A 21,073-nucleotide genomic window follows, 5' to 3' on the forward strand; every position below is an offset into this window, starting at 1 on the left:
TTAAATAACTTATAATCACAACGGGAACAGTTTGCAGAGCTGTGCTTCTTTGACATAAGTCCAGCCATGCGTCACGCCTCTTTTAAACATCACTGTTGGCTGAGAATACATCAGTGTATCCTCGGTTATAGCTCCTCTAGAGAGACTCCTCTCTCCTCTAAATCAGTGTATCCTCGGTTATAGCTCCTCTAGAGAGACTCCTCTCTCCTCTAAATCAGTGTATCCTCGGTTATAGCTCCTCTAGAGAGACTCCTCTCTCCTCTAAATCAGTGTATCCTCGGTTATAGCTCCTCTAGAGAGACTCCTCTCTCCTCTAAATCAGTGTATCCTCGGTTATAGCTCCTCTAGAGAGACTCCTCTCTCCTCTAAATCAGTGTATCCTCGGTTCCGGCTCCTCCAGACAGCGTCCTCGATAATCGATCCTCGACGAGCCTTTAGAGAAATTTGTTTTCCTTCGAGACGGCGCGCCGACATCCGGGTCGCTGCCGGAGGACCTGGGAGTCTGGGAAAACGAAATGACAAACGGCTCATTTCCGAGGACTCGCGCGCGTCTGCTTGACGCCGGGACGACCGCATCATTGCGCGCACATCTGCGACCGCAGTTTTCATTTTTTGTGTTTTTGTGGCCGGTTTGTTTACCCTGCTTTCTGATTATGCTGAACTGGATTGGTTTGGATAAACCGACCTTTAAAATAGAGGTTTATAAAAAGTTTGTTGTATGTGGGCCGTGTGATAAAATCATGGAGTATATCTTTGAACGGTTAGTGATCTGTGAAAGCACATTTATAATCCGCTTCCAAACTCTGCGAGACTCTGTGTGGCAATCCGTAGCGGTGTGATAGCTGCCCCCCCTCCTCCGTGCGAATATGATTGTATTGTAATATGCCTGCTGAGATATCCGCCACACACTGCTTTTCATTGCACCTAAATGATTGTCCTGTGTGTTAAATGCACAACCCTGATTGTAATGTCTCTCTCCCACTGTTTATTAGCACGCTCTATAATGGCAGTCTCTTTCCCTTGCACACACCAACACAGATAGATTTGTGTAAATGCAGACCCACACTGCTGCAGACATACATACAGCGGAGGGGCATTAGCTGAGAGTCCATTAGCATTTAAATGTGTTCCTGTGTGAGTGTATTGTGAGGTGGTTGTGTGTGGGGGTAAACTCGTGCAGACTTAATATGCTCGTCAGGCTGATGATAGTGTTCTTTGTAAATGTTATGCCAGTTGCAGATCGATGAGAGCGATAGCGCAGCAGCTCGCTGTATACCTCGCTGCGGCCCCGCCCCCTCCCCCCCGCTCTCTGTTCTTCACATTCATTAAACGTCCGGCCATCTGCTGTCACTTAAGGCCCTGACACACCAAGCAGTCACCAGAGGACTCGCCGACGCCGACGTCGGCTGTTGCGTCGCGGTGTTCTCCTGCGTCTTGGCCATGTGTTGCACGGGAACACACCGCAAAGACTTCAGTGCGTGAGTGGCAATAACTCTCCTTACCAGCAGGCGGCGGTAGTGTGTATTCGTCATTAAAAATAGGCAACAACCGGAAGACAGAGAAGAAGAACAGACTGCGTGATATAAACAACAACAAATAGCGTGTGCAAACTGCAGCCTGGTTACTTATGATCCACTGCTGTCTGCCCGTCTTTGTTGCTCCACAACTACCCGAAGGGGCAAGTCTCCTGTACCGGGTGTACTGGGTTCGCAGAGAATCCCACTTCTTCCTCAGCTCTTTCTCTGAAGCACACAAATAAACGATGTAAGCATTGTGGCTAGTTAGCATGTCCAATTAATATCTATATGCAGTGCCAAACTGCACAGCTAGCAACAGCTAGCAACAAGATAACAACAAAACACAAGGTTGAAATAACAAATTACATTTCACGTTAACGTCACTGTACGCTGGCAAACAATAAAAAGCCAACAATATCTGCTAAAGAGCTCAATTGATGAAAAAGATAATCTTACCCGAGAAACCAAGTTGCGTTTCAATCTCTCGCCAGAGTCCGGTTTTCACTACTCGGTTCGAGTACCTTTTCTCTGTGATGTCGTACAGAGCTGGCCTCTCCTGGATCAAGGTGATCAGCAGGTCTTCGTTTGCGTCATTCCAGATCGCCATGATGAGATGAAAATGAATATCAGTCTGTGTGTGCCTTCTTAAATCGTTTGTTTACGTCCCTCACTTCCGTTTCGCTTCTCATGCACTGATTCGCTAGCTGAACAGCCAATCAGAGTGATTGCTTGGTCCGACTGCCAGACCCGATGCATGGCCGATTCAACATGTTGAATCGGCCATGCATCGGGACAGGCAGTCCAAATAAGGCGTGTCACGGTCGACGGTGCGGGACACACCAAATTGAGTTTGGGCGACAGGACACGCTTCGTCTCCCGACTTACGAAAACAGCCGAAATCGGCCTGGTGTGTCAGGGCCTTTACAGCGAGCGACCTCCTGACCTGGAGACTTTGCACACCGCTGCAACCCTCATATGTGTGTCATGCTCCTCCACACACTTTTGTGTTAGCACCCCTACTTGCACACACTCCAAACCATATAAACATGTATTGTTTTAGTGTAGAAAATGAATAATAAATGACTATCTGAAAAATGTATCTCTTGCATTCCATGTCTTGCACATCGTATTCCATACGGTGGCAGAGAAGTGCAAACGAGAATTACAAAGTGTGAAACACTTTAACAAAGCTTGAGACAAATTTACATTTTATAAAACAAAATTACATTTCATAAAACGAAATTATGTTAGCGAAACACTTTTACGAGAACTGAGACAAATTCACAATTCCCGAAACACTTTAACCTGTTGAACCCCATCCCTGTTTTTCAGGTCTCAGGCTCGAAAATGACATTTCCAGAACAAATGAGCATAACTACACTTCTAAAAAGGGAAAATTAATAATCTCTTTTTCTCAAAGTAATGATAAACCTTTGAGTTGGATGTAGAAGAGTCAGAATCAATATAGATTGTTTTTATTTTAAAGAATTCAGATAGAACATAGTAAAAAACTGTACATTTTAGTGTCCGTCCAAAAAATATGTTTTACTTATAGTAAAAACCACCCTTGAAAGATGGGATCGGAGACTAAAAGCTTTAGGAATCCAAACTATGAGATATAATAATTACCCTGTATCAAGATTGATGCAAAACAAGTGAAACTTGGGTTGCGTTCCGATAATCCAAAAATCAGTTCCTAAATTCTAACCCTATCTCCTATTCCTTGACCTCTCAGTGGCGGTTCTAGACCAATTTGACTGGGGGGGCCACTGGGGGGCCAGTTATTTTCTGAGGGGGGCACAATAAATGCAGGACGAAAAAGAGAACTAGACAGTATGAAGTAATTGCGCATAAGAAAACAATGTAATACAGTTATTGGTATTTGTTTCAGTACACTTATTTATTTCAGATATATCTTATAGTTATTACTGTTAGCTTCAACTTAAGTTATAGTACAATTTTTGCACTAACACCATATGATATTTATATAAAAATAAAGGCAATGAACAGTTACATCTCTACTTTACATCTACAATTACACGGATACAATAGTTTAAATCACCTTCAATTATCGTGGTAGTCTCTTGAAACGTAGGTTTCAATCAGTCTTTCTTGGATGCAACAGCCTCTGATGATCCGAGATGAAAAGTGTTTGTTTTTCGCGCGCTTCAGCCGGACAGTGAAAGTGAGTGCACCGCTCCAATGGGTCCTGAGTGCACCGCTCTAATGGGTCAGACTAGAATGACGAATAACGTTAGTTCCATCTATTCCGTCATTCAATAAATCGTGTAATAAATCATACATTTTTCATTTTTAGGGGGGCCACATGGGGGTCACAGGTCAGTGTTAGGGGGGCATTGCCCCCCCCCCCCCCTAGAACCGCCCCTGCCTCTGAGTGAACCGTCACGGGGTTAAGGGATAGTGGATAGGAGAATTCAAAAGTGTGAAGTTAAAACTTCTTTGCAGCAATGTTGAGCGCATCATCAAATGAGGGAAACTGGATTCGCCTGTCAATACACTGATATTTATTGAGAGACAGACAATTACATACGGCCGGGAAATCATCCTAGTTTCACACTGTCCTTGTGCTCCACCAAGGTAATCTCTGAACCAAAAGACACAAAACATCTAACCAACACGAGGAGAGGCGGGCTCCCAGAAAGCCCGCGTATACCTAATTAGTAGCAGATGTGAGACAATAGTCTACTTGTCTCAAAGAGATCCAGACAAGCCTCAACCTACACAGGAGTCTTTGACTGACTACAAGCAGATGTTTGCAGTATCACAGATTCTATAAAACAATAAGAAACTCTATAAACAGATCAGATGAAAATATTCTCTTACAAAAAGGACTTAGGAGAAGAGACTGCGGTACTTTAGAGAATCAGAATGCACTTTCACTATCCGACGTGTTTATGATGCGACAGCGCACGTCATGAATGTGCGTCTGCTGCTGCTGTGGGGAAACTATGGAAACTACAGTTTTCTATAGCGGACTACAACATGGATGAATAATAAGAAGGAGGGACTACTGTAAACTCATCTAGAGACTCTGCACCGTGCTCTGATGCTGTTGCTTTATGCTTTATGAACGTGGACAACAGAGAAACATATTCTTCATGACCAAAGTTGGAATTGAAATAAAAAAGGAAAGTGAAACTTATGCTCATCACCCTCTCCCTCCGGTCCACATTAATACAAATGATCCCAATGATGATAGTGATGATGATTATGATAGTATGAACGATGAAAATATCTTAAAATCAATACAAATGTATTTATTATAAACGTTAGTCCTTAACATATATCACCATTCAAACATTTTTTAAAAGTTGAACAAACTCCACACAGCTCAGTAAAGACTGTGAAATGTTGACTTTATTTGATCATTTCAGTAAAAACTAACGTTCATATTTCTCTTTTCGATTATAATACTGATGAACGTTCAGAACAAAGCACTTTGGCAACTTACCACATACGTTTTAAAATGCTTAATAAGCACCGTAACGTAAATGATATAATTTCTCTGTCATAATCGGTTGTTTCCGTGAACGGCCGACTGTGGAGTGACGGCAAATGCTGCGGCTGCAATGCATTTTGGGGCAGCATTTTCTCCTCTCCTTTCGTCAAGGGAGGTCCAGTGGTTCCTAAGCTAAAGGAGGACGTTTGAAACCTCCCCTTCTTTCATTTGGAGAATTGGAACGGCACTTAACATGGCTGCCACTGACGTACTTCCGGGTCATTTCACTTGGTTAGGAAGGTTCCTAAGCTAAATGGACTATTGGAACGCAACCCTGACCTTTTTAGAGAGATTTAGCACAAAAAAAACACTTCTGGGGTCATTTGGTTGGACCTATCTCTGGCCCCCCTCGGTCGATTTTGATGATTGACATCTCTTTTGAACCATTAGAGCCAATAGAATTGAGGGGAGGTTCCACATACACACACGTTACCAAATAAGGAGTGAGAGTGACGCGTAGCCAGAATACCCAAAACAGGAAGCTGTCATACACTCTGGTAGCTATCATTAACAGCTAATATGAACATTGACATAAAAATGGAATTATCAGTAATTTTTTCAAAGTGACACAGACACATTGGATTAACCTTCAGCCGCGTTTTTCTCATTTGAATGCCATTGAACACGACTTTTGATCAGAGCAACAGCTAAGGTAAGAATTTCTCCGGTGTTTCCTCCGTGAAGCTACGTGATGTGATGTCTGTTTTCGAAGCGAGTTCGGATCACTCAGTGATGTATGGGCATAGATTTATCTCATTATTTGTGTGAACATAAAAATAATTAGTGTGTAAATATGTGATTTGTAAATGTAAAACACCATCCACAAATGCATTTAAAAGATTTGCAAACTCACAAATAGATTTGCAAATGTAAAACGGATCTGCAAATACGCTAAATATTTTCACTAATAAAAAAAAGGATCTGTGAATATCTCTTTAACATTGACAACTTTTGATCAGGCATTTGTGAATCCATTTTGTATTTGTCAACCAAAAATGCGCTTGCGGATCTCAAATCTCTGCTTGTGGATCTCAAATCTCTGCTTGTGGATCTCAAATCTCTGCTTGTGGATCGTCTTTTTTACACACACGGAGTTTTGAGACAAACTTTCCGCCGGTCTCGGCTAAAATCTACTCGTGTCACTCGGTTATTTTCGGAAACCACGTGATGGCCTGCTGACATTTCCGCATGATTTCAAAGTAAGAGCATGATGGTTTGTTTAATGCACTGTTTTGTATGCATTCTTTATCATGTTATAGTGATACAGTTTGTTCAATACAGCCAGGGACGCGGGAAGTCAGTCAGAGCTGGGGTTGCGGGGGGATTTCACACACGAAATGCAGCAGGTTTTTTTCTAATCAGAAGACGATTTATTGTTGATTGAGACGTAGCCGGGTAGCAATAACAACGCAATTGAACTTTATAGCGCGCACTGCGCACTGGATTGTATAACAATAACAGATGCAGAGTTAACAGAGATTAAACAGATTAAAACGGAATAGGCCTACATGAATAATCATAGGTTTCTAACAGTGACAATTTGCACATTTTTGTGAATTTTGCTGTGCGATATACTAGAAAAGTGCTAAATGAATGTATTTATTTATTTTATTTAAGTGAGCACAGAGCAACCATCCAAAAATATGAATAACGACTAACTCTGAACTTCTCTCTCACTCTCTCTTCGCGCGCACACAGCATAGGCTACAGAACACCGAAGGTGGCCTTGCGCTCAGGGGTGGTGGACATAAGTCACAGTCTGTGCAGTCATTTGTTCCTTAGCAACAGCTTGTGAGAGTAGCACATTAATTGGCATTCGTTTTATTGTTTGTTGACGGCCTCCGTGTGTTGATGGGACTTCTAATGCTCCCTAAATGTTTCCCATGCCATTCGCCAGTTGTTAAACCCTCCTTTAACAAAACTCCCATCCCTGTTCTTGTCTGCACTGACGAGCTTCTTTTCTATCGCAGAGCAACAGAAGAAGCACACCGCATTATCATTTTATTTTATATAGTGAAGCCATGTCCACTGTTTAAACCAACCTGAATTGAAGGATCGGGTGAATGTTTCCTTTCCAAACCGCCTGGCAGGGAATGTAAAGTCCTTGGGCTGGGAAGGCTCTTCACCGAGGGAAACTGAGTTGTTGTCAGCTGCTGGACAGGGGCGGGGGGCAACGTTGTTAACAAGAGCCACGGATGTTCACTCCTCTGGGTTGCTGGAGTGACAGTTGTCTGTGTCCACCTGAAGGGACTCCGAGTCGATAGGGTTTTTTGGTTGTTTGGCTTTGGGGTCATTAAAGAAATCTAATATTCATTTTCGAGACAAAGTAGTAGCAATACTAGTAGCAGACTATTACTTGTCAATTCAACCTCCTCAACAATGATTTTTCGCACCCAACGTTATCCAATCCAATCCACTTTATTTATATAGCACATATTAAAAACAGAGGGTTTCACCGAAGTGCTTCACAGCAGACATAACATCCATCCATCCATCCATCCATCTTCTCCCGCTTATCCGTGGTCGGGTCGCGGGGGTAGCAGTTCCAGCAGAGAGCCCCAAACTTTCTTTTCCCTGGCGACATCAACCAGCTCTGACTGGGGGATCCCAAGGCGCTCCCAGGCCAGCGAAGAGATATAATCCCTCCACCTGGTCCTAGGTCTACCCCTTGGTCTCTTCCCAGCTGGACGTGCCTGGAACACCTCCCTAGGGAGGGGCCCAGGTGGCATCCTAACTAGGTGCCCGAACCACCTCAACTGGCTCCTTTCGACGCGAAGGAGGAGCGGCTCAACTCCGAGTCCCTCCCGGATAACCGAACTTCTCACCTTATCCCTAAGGGAGACACCAGCCACCCTGCGGAGAAAACCCATCTCGGCCGCTTGTATCTGCGATCTCGTTCTTTCGGTCATGACCAGAGATGGGGTCGTTACTAAAAAAAAGTAATATATTACATATTACATATTACTTTTTTAAAAAGTAATATATTACACTACTTCGTTACTTTCTACATAAAGTAGCTCGTTACTTTACTCGTTACTTTACTCGCAGGGCCGGCCCGCCCCTCCCTGCAGGCAGATCACGCAGACTGCTAAAGTTTCAAATGTTCTCTTTAGTTCAGTTTCCATTGTCTGATCCAGATCCTGAATGTTTTCCTATCTGACCATGGCTGTCCTCTGTATCCTGCCATCTGTATTTTGCGCAGTCTATCTCTGCTCACGCTGTTGCGTCGGCGTGTTCTCCTGCGTGTTGGCCATGTGTTGCACTGGAACACACCGCCAAGACTTCAGCCGAGCACGTACGAACTGCGCATGCGTGAGTGGCAATAACTCTCCTTACCAGCAGGCGGCGGTAGTGTGTATTCGTCATTCAAAACAGGCAACAACCAGAAAACAGAGAAGAAGAACAGACTACGTGATATAAACAAACAACAAATAGCTGTAAGTTAGCTTCACCTTAGCATGTGTTCTTTGCAGGTGTTTGTTGAGGTTTGATTATGACTGATTATAGTAAGTAACGAAGTAACGCGTGTCGGGGCAATGTTAGTAACTGTAGTGTGATTACTGAATTATAAAAGTAGCGCGTTACACTACTCTGTTACCGACAAAAGTAATATTATTACAGTAACGCGTTACACCCAACTCTGGTCATGACCCATCCTTCATGGCCCGGTAGACAGAGAGCTTTGCCTTCTGGCTCAGCTTCCTTTTCGTCACAACGGTGCGGTAAAGCAACTGCAGTACCGCTCCCGCTGCTCCGATTCTCCGGCCCATCTCACGCTCCATTGTTCCCTCACTCGAGAACAAGACCCCGAGATACTTGAACTCCTTCACTTGGGGTAAGGACTCATTCCCTACTTGGAGTGGACAGTCCATCGGTTTCCTGCTGAGAACCATGGCCTCAGATTTGGAGGTGCTGATCCTCATCCCAGCCGCTTCACACTCGGTTGCGAACCGATCCAGTGAATGCTGAATGTCGCAGACCGATTAAGTCATTAGAACCACATCATCTGCAAAAAGCAGTGGTGCAATCCTTAGTCCACCGAACTGCAGACCCCCTCCTCCATGACTACGCCTCGAAATCCGATCCATGTATATTACAAACAGGATTGGTGACAAAGCGCAGCCCTGGCGGAGGCCAACCCTCACCGGAAATGAGTCCGACTTACTGCCGAGGACCCGGACACAGCTCTCGCTTTGGGAGTACAGAGATTGGATGGCCCTGAGTAGAGACCCCCTCACCCCATACTCCCGCAGCACCTCTCATCCACTGTGGAGTTGTTTGACGACCTCAGTGACCTCCCCCCGGGAGATTGGTGTTGATCCCCCGTCATACTCCAGCTCTGCCTCTAACATAGAGGGTGGACTTGTCGGGTTCAGGAGTTCCTCAAAGTGTTCCTTCCAACACCCTAACACTCCATCAGTTGAGGTCAACAACGTCCCATCCTTACGGTACACAGCTTGGATGGTTCCCTGCTTCCCCTCCTGAGGTGTAGGACGAAAGTCCTTTTCCATGTCTTCTCCGAACTTCTCACACACCCGCTGCTTTGCCTCGGTCACGGCTGAGGCTGCTGCCCTTCGGGCCTGTCGGTACCTTGCGACTGCCTCGGGAGTCCCCCGGGATAACAAATCCCTGAAGGCCTCCTTCTTCAGTCGGACGGCTTCCCTGACCACCGGTGTCCACCAGGAGGTTCGAGGGTTACCGCCCCTTGAGGCACAGGACCTTGAGACCAAAGCTCCCCGCCGCGGCTTCAGCAATAGAGGCTTTGAACACCACCCACTCTGGTTCAATGTCCCCAACCTCCACAAGAATGCCCGAAAAGCTCCGCCGGAGGTGTGAGCTGAAGGCCTCCTGAAATTGGGCCTCCTCCAGACGTTCCCAGTTCACCCGAACTACACGTTTGGGCTTACTAGGTCTATCCAGAGGCTTCCCCCGCCACTCGACCCAACTCACCACCAGATGGTGATCAGTTGACAACTCCGCCCCTCTCTTTACCCGAGTGTCCAAAACATACGGCCTCAGGTCCGATGATATGATAACGAAATCCATCATGGACCTTCTGCCTAGGGTGCTCTGGTACCACGTACACTTATGAGCATCCTTATGTTCGAACATGGTATTTGTTATGGCCAATCCATGACTAGCACAGAAGTCCAGTAACAAACCACCATTCCGGTTCAAATCAGGGGAGCCGTTCCTCCCAATCACGCCCCTCCAAGTGTCTCCATCATTGCCCACATGTGCGTTGAAGTCTCCCAGCAAGATTAAAGAGTCCTCTTCAGGAGCCCCATATAGGACTCTTTCCAGGGTCTCCAAGAAGGCCGTATACTCTGAACTGCTGTTGGGTGCATAAGCACACACAACAGTCAGAGTTTAACCCCCCATAAGGCGTAGGGAAACGACCCTCTCGTCCACTGGGGTAAACTCCAACAACAAAGCACCCAACCGGGGACTTGTGAGTATCCCCACACCCGCCCGGCCCCTCACACCTTGAGCAACTCCGGAGAAGAATAGAGTCCAACCCCCTATCCAGAAGTAAGTTTCTGTGCGTAGAGGTGAGCCCAACCAGATCCAACTGATAACGCTCCACCTCCCGCACAAGCTCCGGCTCCTTCCCCATCAGAGACGTGACGTTCCACGTCCCCAAAGCCAGCTTCTGTTGCCCGGGTCTGGTCCGTCGAGACCCTCCGCTTTCACTGCCACCCTTCTGGCAGCGGACCCGACCCCATCGCTGTTTCCCGTAGGTGGTGGGCCCGCGGGACGGAGAAGCAGAGGTGTTTCCCACGTTGCCTTTTCGGGCTGGGCCCGGCCGGGCTCCGTGGCAAGCCCGGCCACCAGACGCTCACCGACGAGTCCTCCTTCTGGGCCTGGCTCCAGAAGGGGACCCCGGGCTTCCTCCGGGCCGGGTATCCTCACTTCTTGTTTTTTCTTTCATGAGGTCTTTTGAACCAATCTTAGTCTGGCCCCTTGTCTGGGACCAATTTGCCATGGGAGACCCTACCAGGAACACAAGGTTCCAGACAACACAGCCCCCAGGTTAATCAGGGCACACAAACCTCTCTACCACGGTAAGGTGCTGGTTCTTCAGAGAGGACATAACATTATAATAAAATATAATATTACAATAATAGATAAAAGGCATAACAATCGATAAAACATAGCTTAAACTGACTCGAAAGAGAGGGAAAAGAGGTGGGTCTTCAGACGGGACTTAAACGTTTGAAGGGTGGGCGACAATTTGACATGGGGGGGCAGGTCGTTCCAGAGTCTGGGGGCTACCGCTGAGAAGGCTCGGTCTCCCCTGGTCTTTTTCCTAGTTTTTGGGACTACCAGCAGCAGCTGATCAGCCGTACACCTGTAGAAGGTCTGAGATGTACTCTGGGGCCAGCCCAATAAGCGATTTAAAAACAAATAATAAAATCTTAAAATGTACTCTAAAATTGACAGGAAGCCAGTGGAGGGAAGCCAGAATTGGTATGATGTGTTCATGCTTGCGTGTTCCTGTAAGCAGCCGAGCCGCAGCGTATTGTACCAGCTGCAGGCCTGCCAGCGAGGTCTTGTTTAGGCCGGCATAAAGTGCATTACAGTAATTTAGACGCGTAGAAACAAAGGCATGAATTACACGCTCAAAGTCTAAGAAGGATAAAACTGGTTTAATTTTGGACAGGAGCCTCAAGTGATAAAAACTGGACTTAACCACCGAGATGATTTGTTTATCCAATTTAAAAGCACTGTCAATTTTAATGCCCAGATTTGTGACCATGGGTTTTGCATATGGTTGCAGGGAACCCAGGTCAATGGAAGGGACATCACCATGGTCCAAATTAGGGCTATGCATCTTCACTGGTCTCACGATTCGATTCGATTACGATTATCCTGTCAACGATTCAATTCAATTCGATATCCCGATGCATCACAATGTATCACGATTCATACCAATGCGTTGCATCCTCAATTTTCTATATTACTGCACATGGCTTATTTTTCATCAATGCATACATGCAGTAAATACATATGAACTCTCTTTTTATTATTTAGAAAGTGCTTCAGAAATCAACAACATAAATGTCTTGACATTAATTTATAAACCAAAATAAATGAATTGTATAGGTCTAGCCTCCCTATATCTGTGTGTGAAGTTGTTCCATCCTCAAAAACAAAAAAATAATGCTTCTGCAGTCAAGCTGCAGCTCAACGGTCTTCTGTTAAAAAAAGGACACTGAATGTCCTGAATGTGGCATCACACACAGGACTTGAGTCTGAACACAGCAGACAACAGGAGTATTTACAACAGCATAACAACTAAAATACTGCATGTGGGTGCACACTTACATGCTCTGTCTTACTGTTGCATAAATCCCATGAATGTATGAGATTAAATTAGCTTCATTATATCTCAGTGATTAAGTGAATAATAAAGTTTCTATCGGGTCACTATCAGCCTGTCACTCATTATTTTCAGGGAGGGGGCGGGGTTTGGAGGAACGGAGAGGAGACGGTGATTGCGGAAGCTTTTTTCCTCCTGCCTTCACAAACTTTACACACGTATATATCGTCTGAAAATTGCTAGAGGACATTCATACTTTGCAATCCAAGACTTAATTAAATCCACCAAAAACCTGACATGATTGTAACGCGATTATTTTTGAAAAACGCAGCGACACGGAGTGATTCAGAGCGGGTCCTTCTACTGTTGGTTCTGGACTGGTGGTGTTGTGTTGGTGGATAAAGCAGACTGCTCCGTGTTTGGTGTTGCTGTGCCGCTGTCACGTCTGTTCCCTGATCTCTGCGTCACCGACCGATTTGATATTAAAGTGACAGAAAAAAAAAACGTTATAGTAAAGCCGCGGCCAGAAAATCAGGAAGCAACGTTACTACGCTATAACCGATTATCTTCCGTCACTGCATCGATACCGAATCGTCCACGTCTGCATCGCAATGCATCGTAGAAACGATTATTTTCAACACCCCTAGTTCAAATACAATGACCTCCGTGTTGCTGTCATTTATATTTAAAAAGTTAAGCGCCATCCAAGCCTTTATGTCATTAAGACAGTCAACCAGGGGCATCAGAGAGCTGGTGTTTTGCTTTTTTAGGGGAAGGTATATTTGGGAGTCGTCCGCATAAAGGTGGTAGGAAACACCATGTTTTCTAAAAATTAGTCCAAGGGGGAGAAGGTATAAGGAAAATAAAATGGGCCCCAAAATAGAACCTTGGGGAACTCCACAGGATAGGGGGGCAGAAGAAGAAGCAAATTCACCAAGTCTAACAGAGAAAGATCTCTGGGACAGATAGGACCTGAACCACTCTAAGGCAGTGCCCCTGATACCCACACAGTGCTCTAGGCGAGAGATAAGGATGGAGTGGTCAATCTTATCAAAGGCAGCTGTGAGGTCTAAGAGCATAAGGATGGCAGAGTCACCAGAGTCTGTAGTGACCAGGAGCTCATTGAACACTCTTAGAAGGGCAGACTCAGTACTGTGAAGCGCTTTAAAACCGGATTGAAAAATATCGAAAATATTGTATGCATGTATAAAAGACTGCAGCTGTAAGAATACGGTTTTCTCCAATATTTTTGAAATAAAAGGAAGCTTCGAGATGGGTCTGTAATTTGAGAAAACAGAAGCGTCCATATTTATTTATTTTTAACAGGGGTGCCACAACCGCTTGTTTGAAATAAACTGGCACAGAACCGGACTCTAGGCTGCTATTTATAATTGTATGGACATTAGATCCAATAGTGTCCCATATATCTTTAAAAAGTCGAGGAGGGACTGGGTCTGTGGGACAAGATGAGGGTTTTAATTTAGCAACAATGTCACTAAGAGATGACAACGACACAGATCCAAACTGCTGGAAGACAGCAGTGCATGTGATGTCAATGGAGTGGTCAAAAGAGGGTGGTGAGATACTGGGTCTAATAGTGGAGATCTTGTCTATAAAATAGCAGAGGAATTTTTCACACACCTCAGTTGAAGCTTCAATACAAGTGTATAAAGGAGAGTTTAACATAGCATCAATGGTTTTAAAAAGAACACAAGGTTTGTTTAAATTACTAGAAATAATATCTGAAAAGTAACTCATCTTTTCAGCTTTTACAATGCTCTGATACTTTCTCCAACTCTCTTTTAAAATGTCATGAGTTACATGAATCTTGTCCTTCTTCCACCTGCGCTCAACCTGCCGGCACTCACGCCTGGCAGCACGAGTGACGTCATTGAGCCAGGGTTCAGATTTAGCTCTGGGGTGCATGAGTTTCAGGGGAGCAACAATGTCAAGAGCTCCAGTGCAGGAAGAGAGAAAGGCTGAGGTTAATTGCTCAGTGTCAATGGAGTCAGAGGACATAGTATCAGACTGGGCTAAGTTTACAAATGCAGGGGAGAAACTAGCAGCAGTGGAGGGTTTCATCATATGACCGTGACAGACAGGAGTGCATGATTTAAGACTATGACAGGGCCTCGGTGTCTGCGTCTCCGGGGTAACGAGGGCCCGCCCCGCAGTAGGTGTGCAGGTACATCCGATAGAAGGGGGGAGGGGAGTTTGTGTGTCCACCCTAGCCAAACTTCGCAAAAAGCCCACATTTTCCTTGATCTTAAGCAGCTTGTGTCGGTTGTAGACTAACAGAGTCTATGGTCCTTGTCACTGAGCAAAACAGACACAGAACAAACACTAGTACTAAAACAGAGAGGCTTGGACGGCCTGCCAGACAACCCGGCGCCATCTTGGTATTGGTAAATATAGGTAAAATAAGCTTCCCTGATGATATTTTCTGTGTAGTACACAGAAAATATCATAACAAAAACGTTGAGCAGAGAATACCCTGGAACACTCAGATAAAACAAACAAAATCGATAATATTTAATAAAATGTATATAAAATGAATAAATGAGAATCGTATCTGTGTTGTTGATCTGTAATATTAGTGTTACGTTGATTTGTTTGTCCTTCTCGGTCCATGCACTACGCATTTCAGTGGTTTTGTGTTAGAAAATAAATGCAACCAATCAGATATTTGTCTGGGTCTCTGGGTTACGCTTTGCTCCCACAATGCAGTTCGGCAAAGCGTGACATCACCCCATTCAAAGTGAATGGGCAGAAGCGTTGAAGCGTCAACACACGCCGCCGTGTGTAGGGGCCGTGAAGGCTAACCTAAATATGGTGCTTTTCTACAGATCACTTTACCACTGCACTGGTAAGGTAAAACTAATGAATAAGATGTGAAGTGCTTTGTAACTTTGACCCGCTTGACTGAATACACAAAAAACAATGAAGAAAGAGTTATCTTTAGGGCTGCTTCGCTGCTGTAGCTCCCTGGGACCCGAAAGTGGCGTAGCCTACTTCAACATCAATGCATATGAAAGTGCTCGATATAACTAACACAAACTAACTATCACTATAACATGATGATGATGGTGATAAAGAATGCATCGAACATTCCGCTGTTCATTATAATAAAAAAACAGAGCATTAAACAAACCATCATGCTCTTACTTTGAAATCATGCGGAAATGTCATCATCAGCAGGCCATCACGTGGTTTCCGAAAATAGCCGAGTGACGAGTAGATTGTAGCCGACATGTTTCATTGCGTGCTCAGGATAGAGGCACAAATATAACGCCATACTTGTAAGACTTGTGTTTTGTTTCGGTAAAAAATGGTTCGTATCATCAGTTAGCTGAGTTTCTTCCCGTTAAGTGAGTATGGAACATTAATAGTTTCATAAATGTTAAGAAGCCCTGAGACACAGTTTCGTGAAAAAAAGCCTGTAGCCCCGCGGGGGGATTCACTCCGTGTCTGCCTAGACGGGAATGACAGCGGCTGGGTTTCCTCAGCAGAGCCGACGACAGGTACCAGCCAGGGGTCGATAGGGTCCAGTAAACGCAGAGAAAAAGCGAGTCGTTGAACCGGTCCATTTTCAGTCAGAAGGAACGAGGATAGCGTCAACCAAGCTTTCAGCTTCACCAGCTGGCCTCCGCGGATGCCCCGATGCTCCCTGCCTCCCAATTCCCATTATGACACCACACGCATCGGTGTGTTCCATCTGGAGTCAACCCTTGCTTCTGCCCCAGTTCGTGCTCCTGTCCAAGAGTCGTTCTCTGGAACTCATCTGGCTTTTGGAGGTCCATGGAGCCTCCAAAAGGCTCATAAGAGAAGGAGTCGCAGGTCCAGGCTAGCAGCCCTAGCCACAGAAGCCATGCGTTGGGCTCCAGTACAGGCCCCAGCAGCCATGGTTCCAGAGCACCAGTTCTGGCCCCAGCAGCCATGGTTCCAGCCCCAGCAGCCATGGTTCCAGCCCCAGCAGCCATGGTTCCGGCTCCAGTACAGGCCTCAGCAGCCATGGTTCCAGTCCCAGTTCTGGCCCCAGCAACCATGGTTCCAGCCCCAGCAGCCATGGTTCAGGCCCCAGCAGCCATGGTTCCAGCCTCAGTCCTGGCCCCAGCAGCCATGGTTTAGACTCCAGCCCCTCGTCTCCGGCCGACGCCAGCTCCCCATGTCCTGTCGGCGTACCGGCCGACACCAGCTCCTCGTGCCCTGTCGGCATTCCGGCCGACTCCAGCCCCCCGTGTTCTGTTGGCGAACCGACCGTCACAAGCCTCCTCTCAAGTCCCCTCTCGAGTCCCCTCTCTAGTCCTTCCTCTGGTCCCTTCCCAAGTCCCTTCTCTAGTCCCTACTCTAGTCCCTTCTCAATTCCCTTCTCAAGTCCCTCCTCTAGTCAATTCTCTAGTCCCCTCTCCAGTTCCCTCTCGAGTCCCCTCTCGAGTCCCTTCTCAAGTCCCTTGTCTAGTCCCTCCTCGGTTCCCCTTGGTTCCCCTCTCGAGTCTCCTCTCGAGTCACGTCTCAAGTCCCTACCCAATATCCTGGTCCGTTGGAGGTTCCGCTGGGGGTCCTGCCAACTCCATGTCCTGTCCCGTTGGAGGCCCCGCCGACTACTCCTCTGCCAGGGGTCTTGCCAACCCTATGTCCTGTGCTGTTGGAGGCCCCGCCGAGTACTCCTCTGCCGGGGGTCCTGCCAATTCTATGTCCGTGCCGTTGGAGGTTCCGCTGGAGGTCCTGCCAACCCTACAGATGGAGCACTCCAGATCAGACTCAGATGGGTGTGTCCCAGTCAAAAGCCCAGCGGATGCCAGTGGCTGGGGGTGTTGCCAAATTGCTAGAGGGCGTTGCCCAATTTCCCCATTTGTTCAATTACAGGATTTAACCATGATATGGCGCTTCATTCACAAAATACACAAAGACAACTGGGTGTTGATGAACTTAGTCTGTTTGCAAAGTTTGCAGCTCTGCAGTTGTGTTTGCCGAATACTGTAGCATTTAATCACTTATTTGTTACTGTATGGTTTTCACAAGCTACTATAATGAAAAAACATCAATATTTTAGATCAAATAAAGTATATAGTTTGCTTTATGCAGTATATTTTTTGTAATATTGTTGGGGTGTTTTTACACAGTACAGTAGATTGAAGTAAATCAATTTATACATTAAGATAAGATAAGATGGACCTTTATTAATCCCGTGGGGAAATTCAGTAGTTCAAACAGCAACAGGGTGAGAGTGAAAAACAGGACAGCACAGATTCACACAGATTAATAAAATCAAAAATAAGATGAGCGATAAAAATAATAATAATGAGAAACTATGAAATAAGAAATGAATAAAACTAAAATATAATTATCATATTATAATGTATTGTATTATTAAGTAATATCATACATTAACCCCATTATAGCAAATGCCACATTGAATGGATGAACACATGTATGCATCAATGTAAAAATACGTATATGTATTTAATATTAACCCTTTGGAGTCGACCGTCACGCCGGCGTGATCAGATCACATGACCTGTGCCGCATAAAAACAACAGTCCGGAAAACATTGCTGTGTGTTTCTGTCGAAAGTACTGGCTTGAAACTATATCCCAGTCTTTGTTTCATGCAAAAAGACCCAATAAACACGGAGATACGATGATATAAAGTTAATACATTTCAAAAGTATGAAAAATGGAAGCACATATTTGAATATCTTCGCCGTATTTTCTCATTTTACGAAACGGAAAATACTGGAAACTGTAGATTCTGCTCAACAGGATGTATATGTGTATTTCTGTCGAAAGTACTGGCTTGAAACTATATGCCAGTCTTTGTTTCATGCAAAAAGACCCAATAAACACGGGCATACGATGATATAAAGTTAATACAGATATATTTCAGAAGTATGAATAATGGAAGCACATATTTTAATATCTTCGCCGTATTTTCTCATTTTACGAAACGGAAAATACTGGAAACTGTAGATTCTGCTCAACAGGATGTATTTACCATGGAGGGAGGGGGTGAGGTAATCAGGTAAACGGAGGCCCATTCCCAAACCGCCCCCTACACCCTACCCCTACACCCTACCCCTACACCCTACCCCTCCGTTTGCGCGTTCACGCGAAGGGTCCGCCATATTGAGGGCTGGTCCAAAACAATCAGGGCGGAGGCGTAGTGGGTTATAAAAGCCTCCGACAGCGAGTTTGCATGGATGCAGGTTTGATAATCTCACTCCACAGGTGTGCAACCGTTTTTCGGGCATGGAGGAAACAACGTCATACAAATGTGAGTTCCATGTGGTTATTTTTTTAAACGATAAATAATACGTTGCCTTAACTAAAACATGCCTTTGTGAACATGTATTTATAAATCTACACGTGTTAATTTGATTTGCCAAGATTACATTAGATTTTTGTTTTGAAGATATACAAATCTAAATCGGAATCAAACTAACAACACACGTGTCAATTCATGTATCCATTCACTTACGAAATCGGTTTAAATTTAAGTGTGATTTGTAATTTCAGGGACTGTGGTAAAAACCAAGGCACTTATTGCATTAAGGATGGACAAGGACGACCTGTTTTGCAAAAAACGCAATGCTGCCAAAGAAGCATGGGAGTGAGTTATGCACTCAATTCATATTTTGTGCAATGAAAGTAATGAATGTGCACAGTGGGTCATTGCCTTAACACCAATATATATTGTTTAAATATTCTATGATAACAGGTCAATCATTAAGGAACTGGACCTTGGGCAACATGTGTCTCACAAACAGGCCTCCAAGAAATGGGAGAACCTAAAAAAGAAATACAAGGTAAATGGTGTATTGTTATTGTAAAACATGTTTGTTTTTGAAAAAGCTGAACAAAGATTTCTAACATGCATTTCTTTGCAATAGGAACTTAAAAGGCCAAGGACTGGAACAGGGACTGATCAGGGGGAAGAAACCCCTGCAACATGGCCCTTCTTCATGGCCATGGATGAGGCCATAGGTGCAAGGCCTTCAATTAGTCCTCCTGTCCTTGTTGCCTCAGCCTTGGCAAACCCCACAATCCTCTTCGATCCGGAGGCTGCTTCCTGCTCCTCTTCCTTCCCCCCCCCAAATGTGGCTGATGATCCAGACCCCTCACCACCCTCATCACTGTCTGAGGCTGGAACCACCCAGCAGCCCCCCCCCAAAAAAAGAAAAGGTGCTATGGGAGTGCTGGAGTGCCTAGAACGTGAGGCAGAAAAAGAGGACGAACGCCACAGACAAATAATGCAGCACTCAGAGAAATTTCTAACCCTATTCGAAAAAATGGTCGACAAAATGTGATTTATTTTTTTCCCCCACCATTGGCCATTTCTATGTTTGATTATTGATGTTACTTAAAAGACTTGTTTTTGGTCGCTTGTATTATTTATTTGGAAGACAATAAACCTAATTTAACGTACTGTCCTTCATGTCTTCAATATTCTATAGTAAATACAGGTAGACGGGTGATGAAGGTGACATTGCGTTTGCTTGATTGTTAGATGGCTACATTGTTCTGTGTGGGTTTCATAATGTAGAAAGAAAAGTTTTGCACAAAGTAATGTTGTGCACGGAACTAAAGTGTTTTTTCCAAAGTCTGAAGATTAACCCTGAATATCAGCATTTTAAATAAAGATGTCTGTGCGCTTCATAGGTATAAGGTATTAAAATATACATGACATTTACGGTCTTAATTGCTCATGACAAACCATTTGCAGAGTTTCACTCAAAAACAAAAGTGATTGTATTAGAAGACCTGTGTTCATTTTCTGAACCTTTGCTCTGGGCTCGTGATTGAATGATCCAAGAGGTAAGGACATTTGTCTCCAATTTGGGATTATGCAGAAAGACAATTCAGGAAAACCAAGTTTGAAATCAACGGTGCACAGGTTTATTTTATTTCACCTCTTTTCTCTAAAGTGAGAAGTGGAGCTCACTAAAACAAACAAAATTAATCAGGTATGTGTGCACATCATTTCAAAAACACAAGTTAACAGACAACCACGTTTTAAAAAACAAAAACAAAGTTCATTCGATGTAATCGTGCTCTCTGGTGTGGTGCCATTTGGAGAGGAGCAGAGAGTTGTGCAGCAATCCTGTTCCTTAGGTGGTGTCCAGGACTTTCCTGTCCACATGCTGCGGCAGGGGGAGGACTCTGGTCCCCATCTTCAGGGGGGAAGGCTTCAGCATCCTCAAGGACATCGTTCATGTCTTAATGCACAGAAATGCACAACATGCAATGATGTCAGGGGCAAAGCTTGGACTGACCTCCAGCGCTTTGAACACACACACACACACACACACACACACACACACACACACACACACACACACACACACACACAATTCTGAGACCAAGTCAAATTAAACTTTCCTTTTTTATTCTATAAACTACTGACAACATTTCTCTGTGTTGGAATTCTACATACACTATACAGATATACACGTATAGCTTATAAGGAAAGAATAAATGAATGAATATCACAATATATCTAAATATCTATTTGTATTACACATACAAAGTTCATAGGCTACTATATAAGAAATAAAGTGAAGATAATTGTTGTATTAGCAATATTGAAATGTTTACCTGCCACTGGCACATCGCTAAAATGCGCCTCAACCTTCTGCGCCTTCTGTTGGATCTTGCCATTGCACCCGCTAACAGGCGACGGATAGCAACGCAGGTCAATGCAGCCGACAGATGG

General features: G+C 44.8%; 1 protein-coding gene across 2 annotated transcripts; it reads left to right on the forward strand.

Moving 5' to 3' along the window:
* Positions 1-5,660: 5,660 nt before the first annotated feature.
* Positions 5,661-19,884, forward strand: LOC117550367. Of its 2 annotated transcripts, none has more exons than XM_034222791.1 (4): positions 5,661-5,689; positions 18,877-18,970; positions 19,079-19,166; positions 19,251-19,884. In XM_034222791.1, exons 2-4 carry the CDS (start codon positions 18,915-18,917, stop codon positions 19,665-19,667), a joined length of 561 nt encoding a protein of 186 aa, XP_034078682.1. In that variant the 5' UTR covers positions 5,661-5,689; positions 18,877-18,914; the 3' UTR covers positions 19,668-19,884. The 2 variants fall into 2 exon arrangements, with proteins under 2 accessions (XP_034078682.1, XP_034078681.1); XM_034222790.1 differs by lacking the exon at positions 5,661-5,689 and adding an exon at positions 18,528-18,634.
* The last annotated feature ends 1,189 nt before the right edge of the window (positions 19,885-21,073 follow it).

The sequence above is a fragment of the Gymnodraco acuticeps genome, unplaced genomic scaffold (assembly GCF_902827175.1).
Source record: "Gymnodraco acuticeps unplaced genomic scaffold, fGymAcu1.1, whole genome shotgun sequence".
NCBI classification, from domain to species: domain Eukaryota; kingdom Metazoa; phylum Chordata; class Actinopteri; order Perciformes; family Bathydraconidae; genus Gymnodraco; species Gymnodraco acuticeps.

Bases quoted from the DNA above. Each gene is read 5' to 3' on its own strand.
- LOC117550367 (XM_034222790.1), top strand. From the start codon at position 18,610: ATGGAGGAAACAACGTCATACAAAT. The intron at 18,635-18,876 runs GTGAGTTCCATG...TTGTAATTTCAG, and splicing joins GGAAACAACGTCATACAAAT to GGACTGTGGTAAAAACCAAG. The intron at 18,971-19,078 runs GTGAGTTATGCA...CTATGATAACAG, and splicing joins GCTGCCAAAGAAGCATGGGA to GTCAATCATTAAGGAACTGG.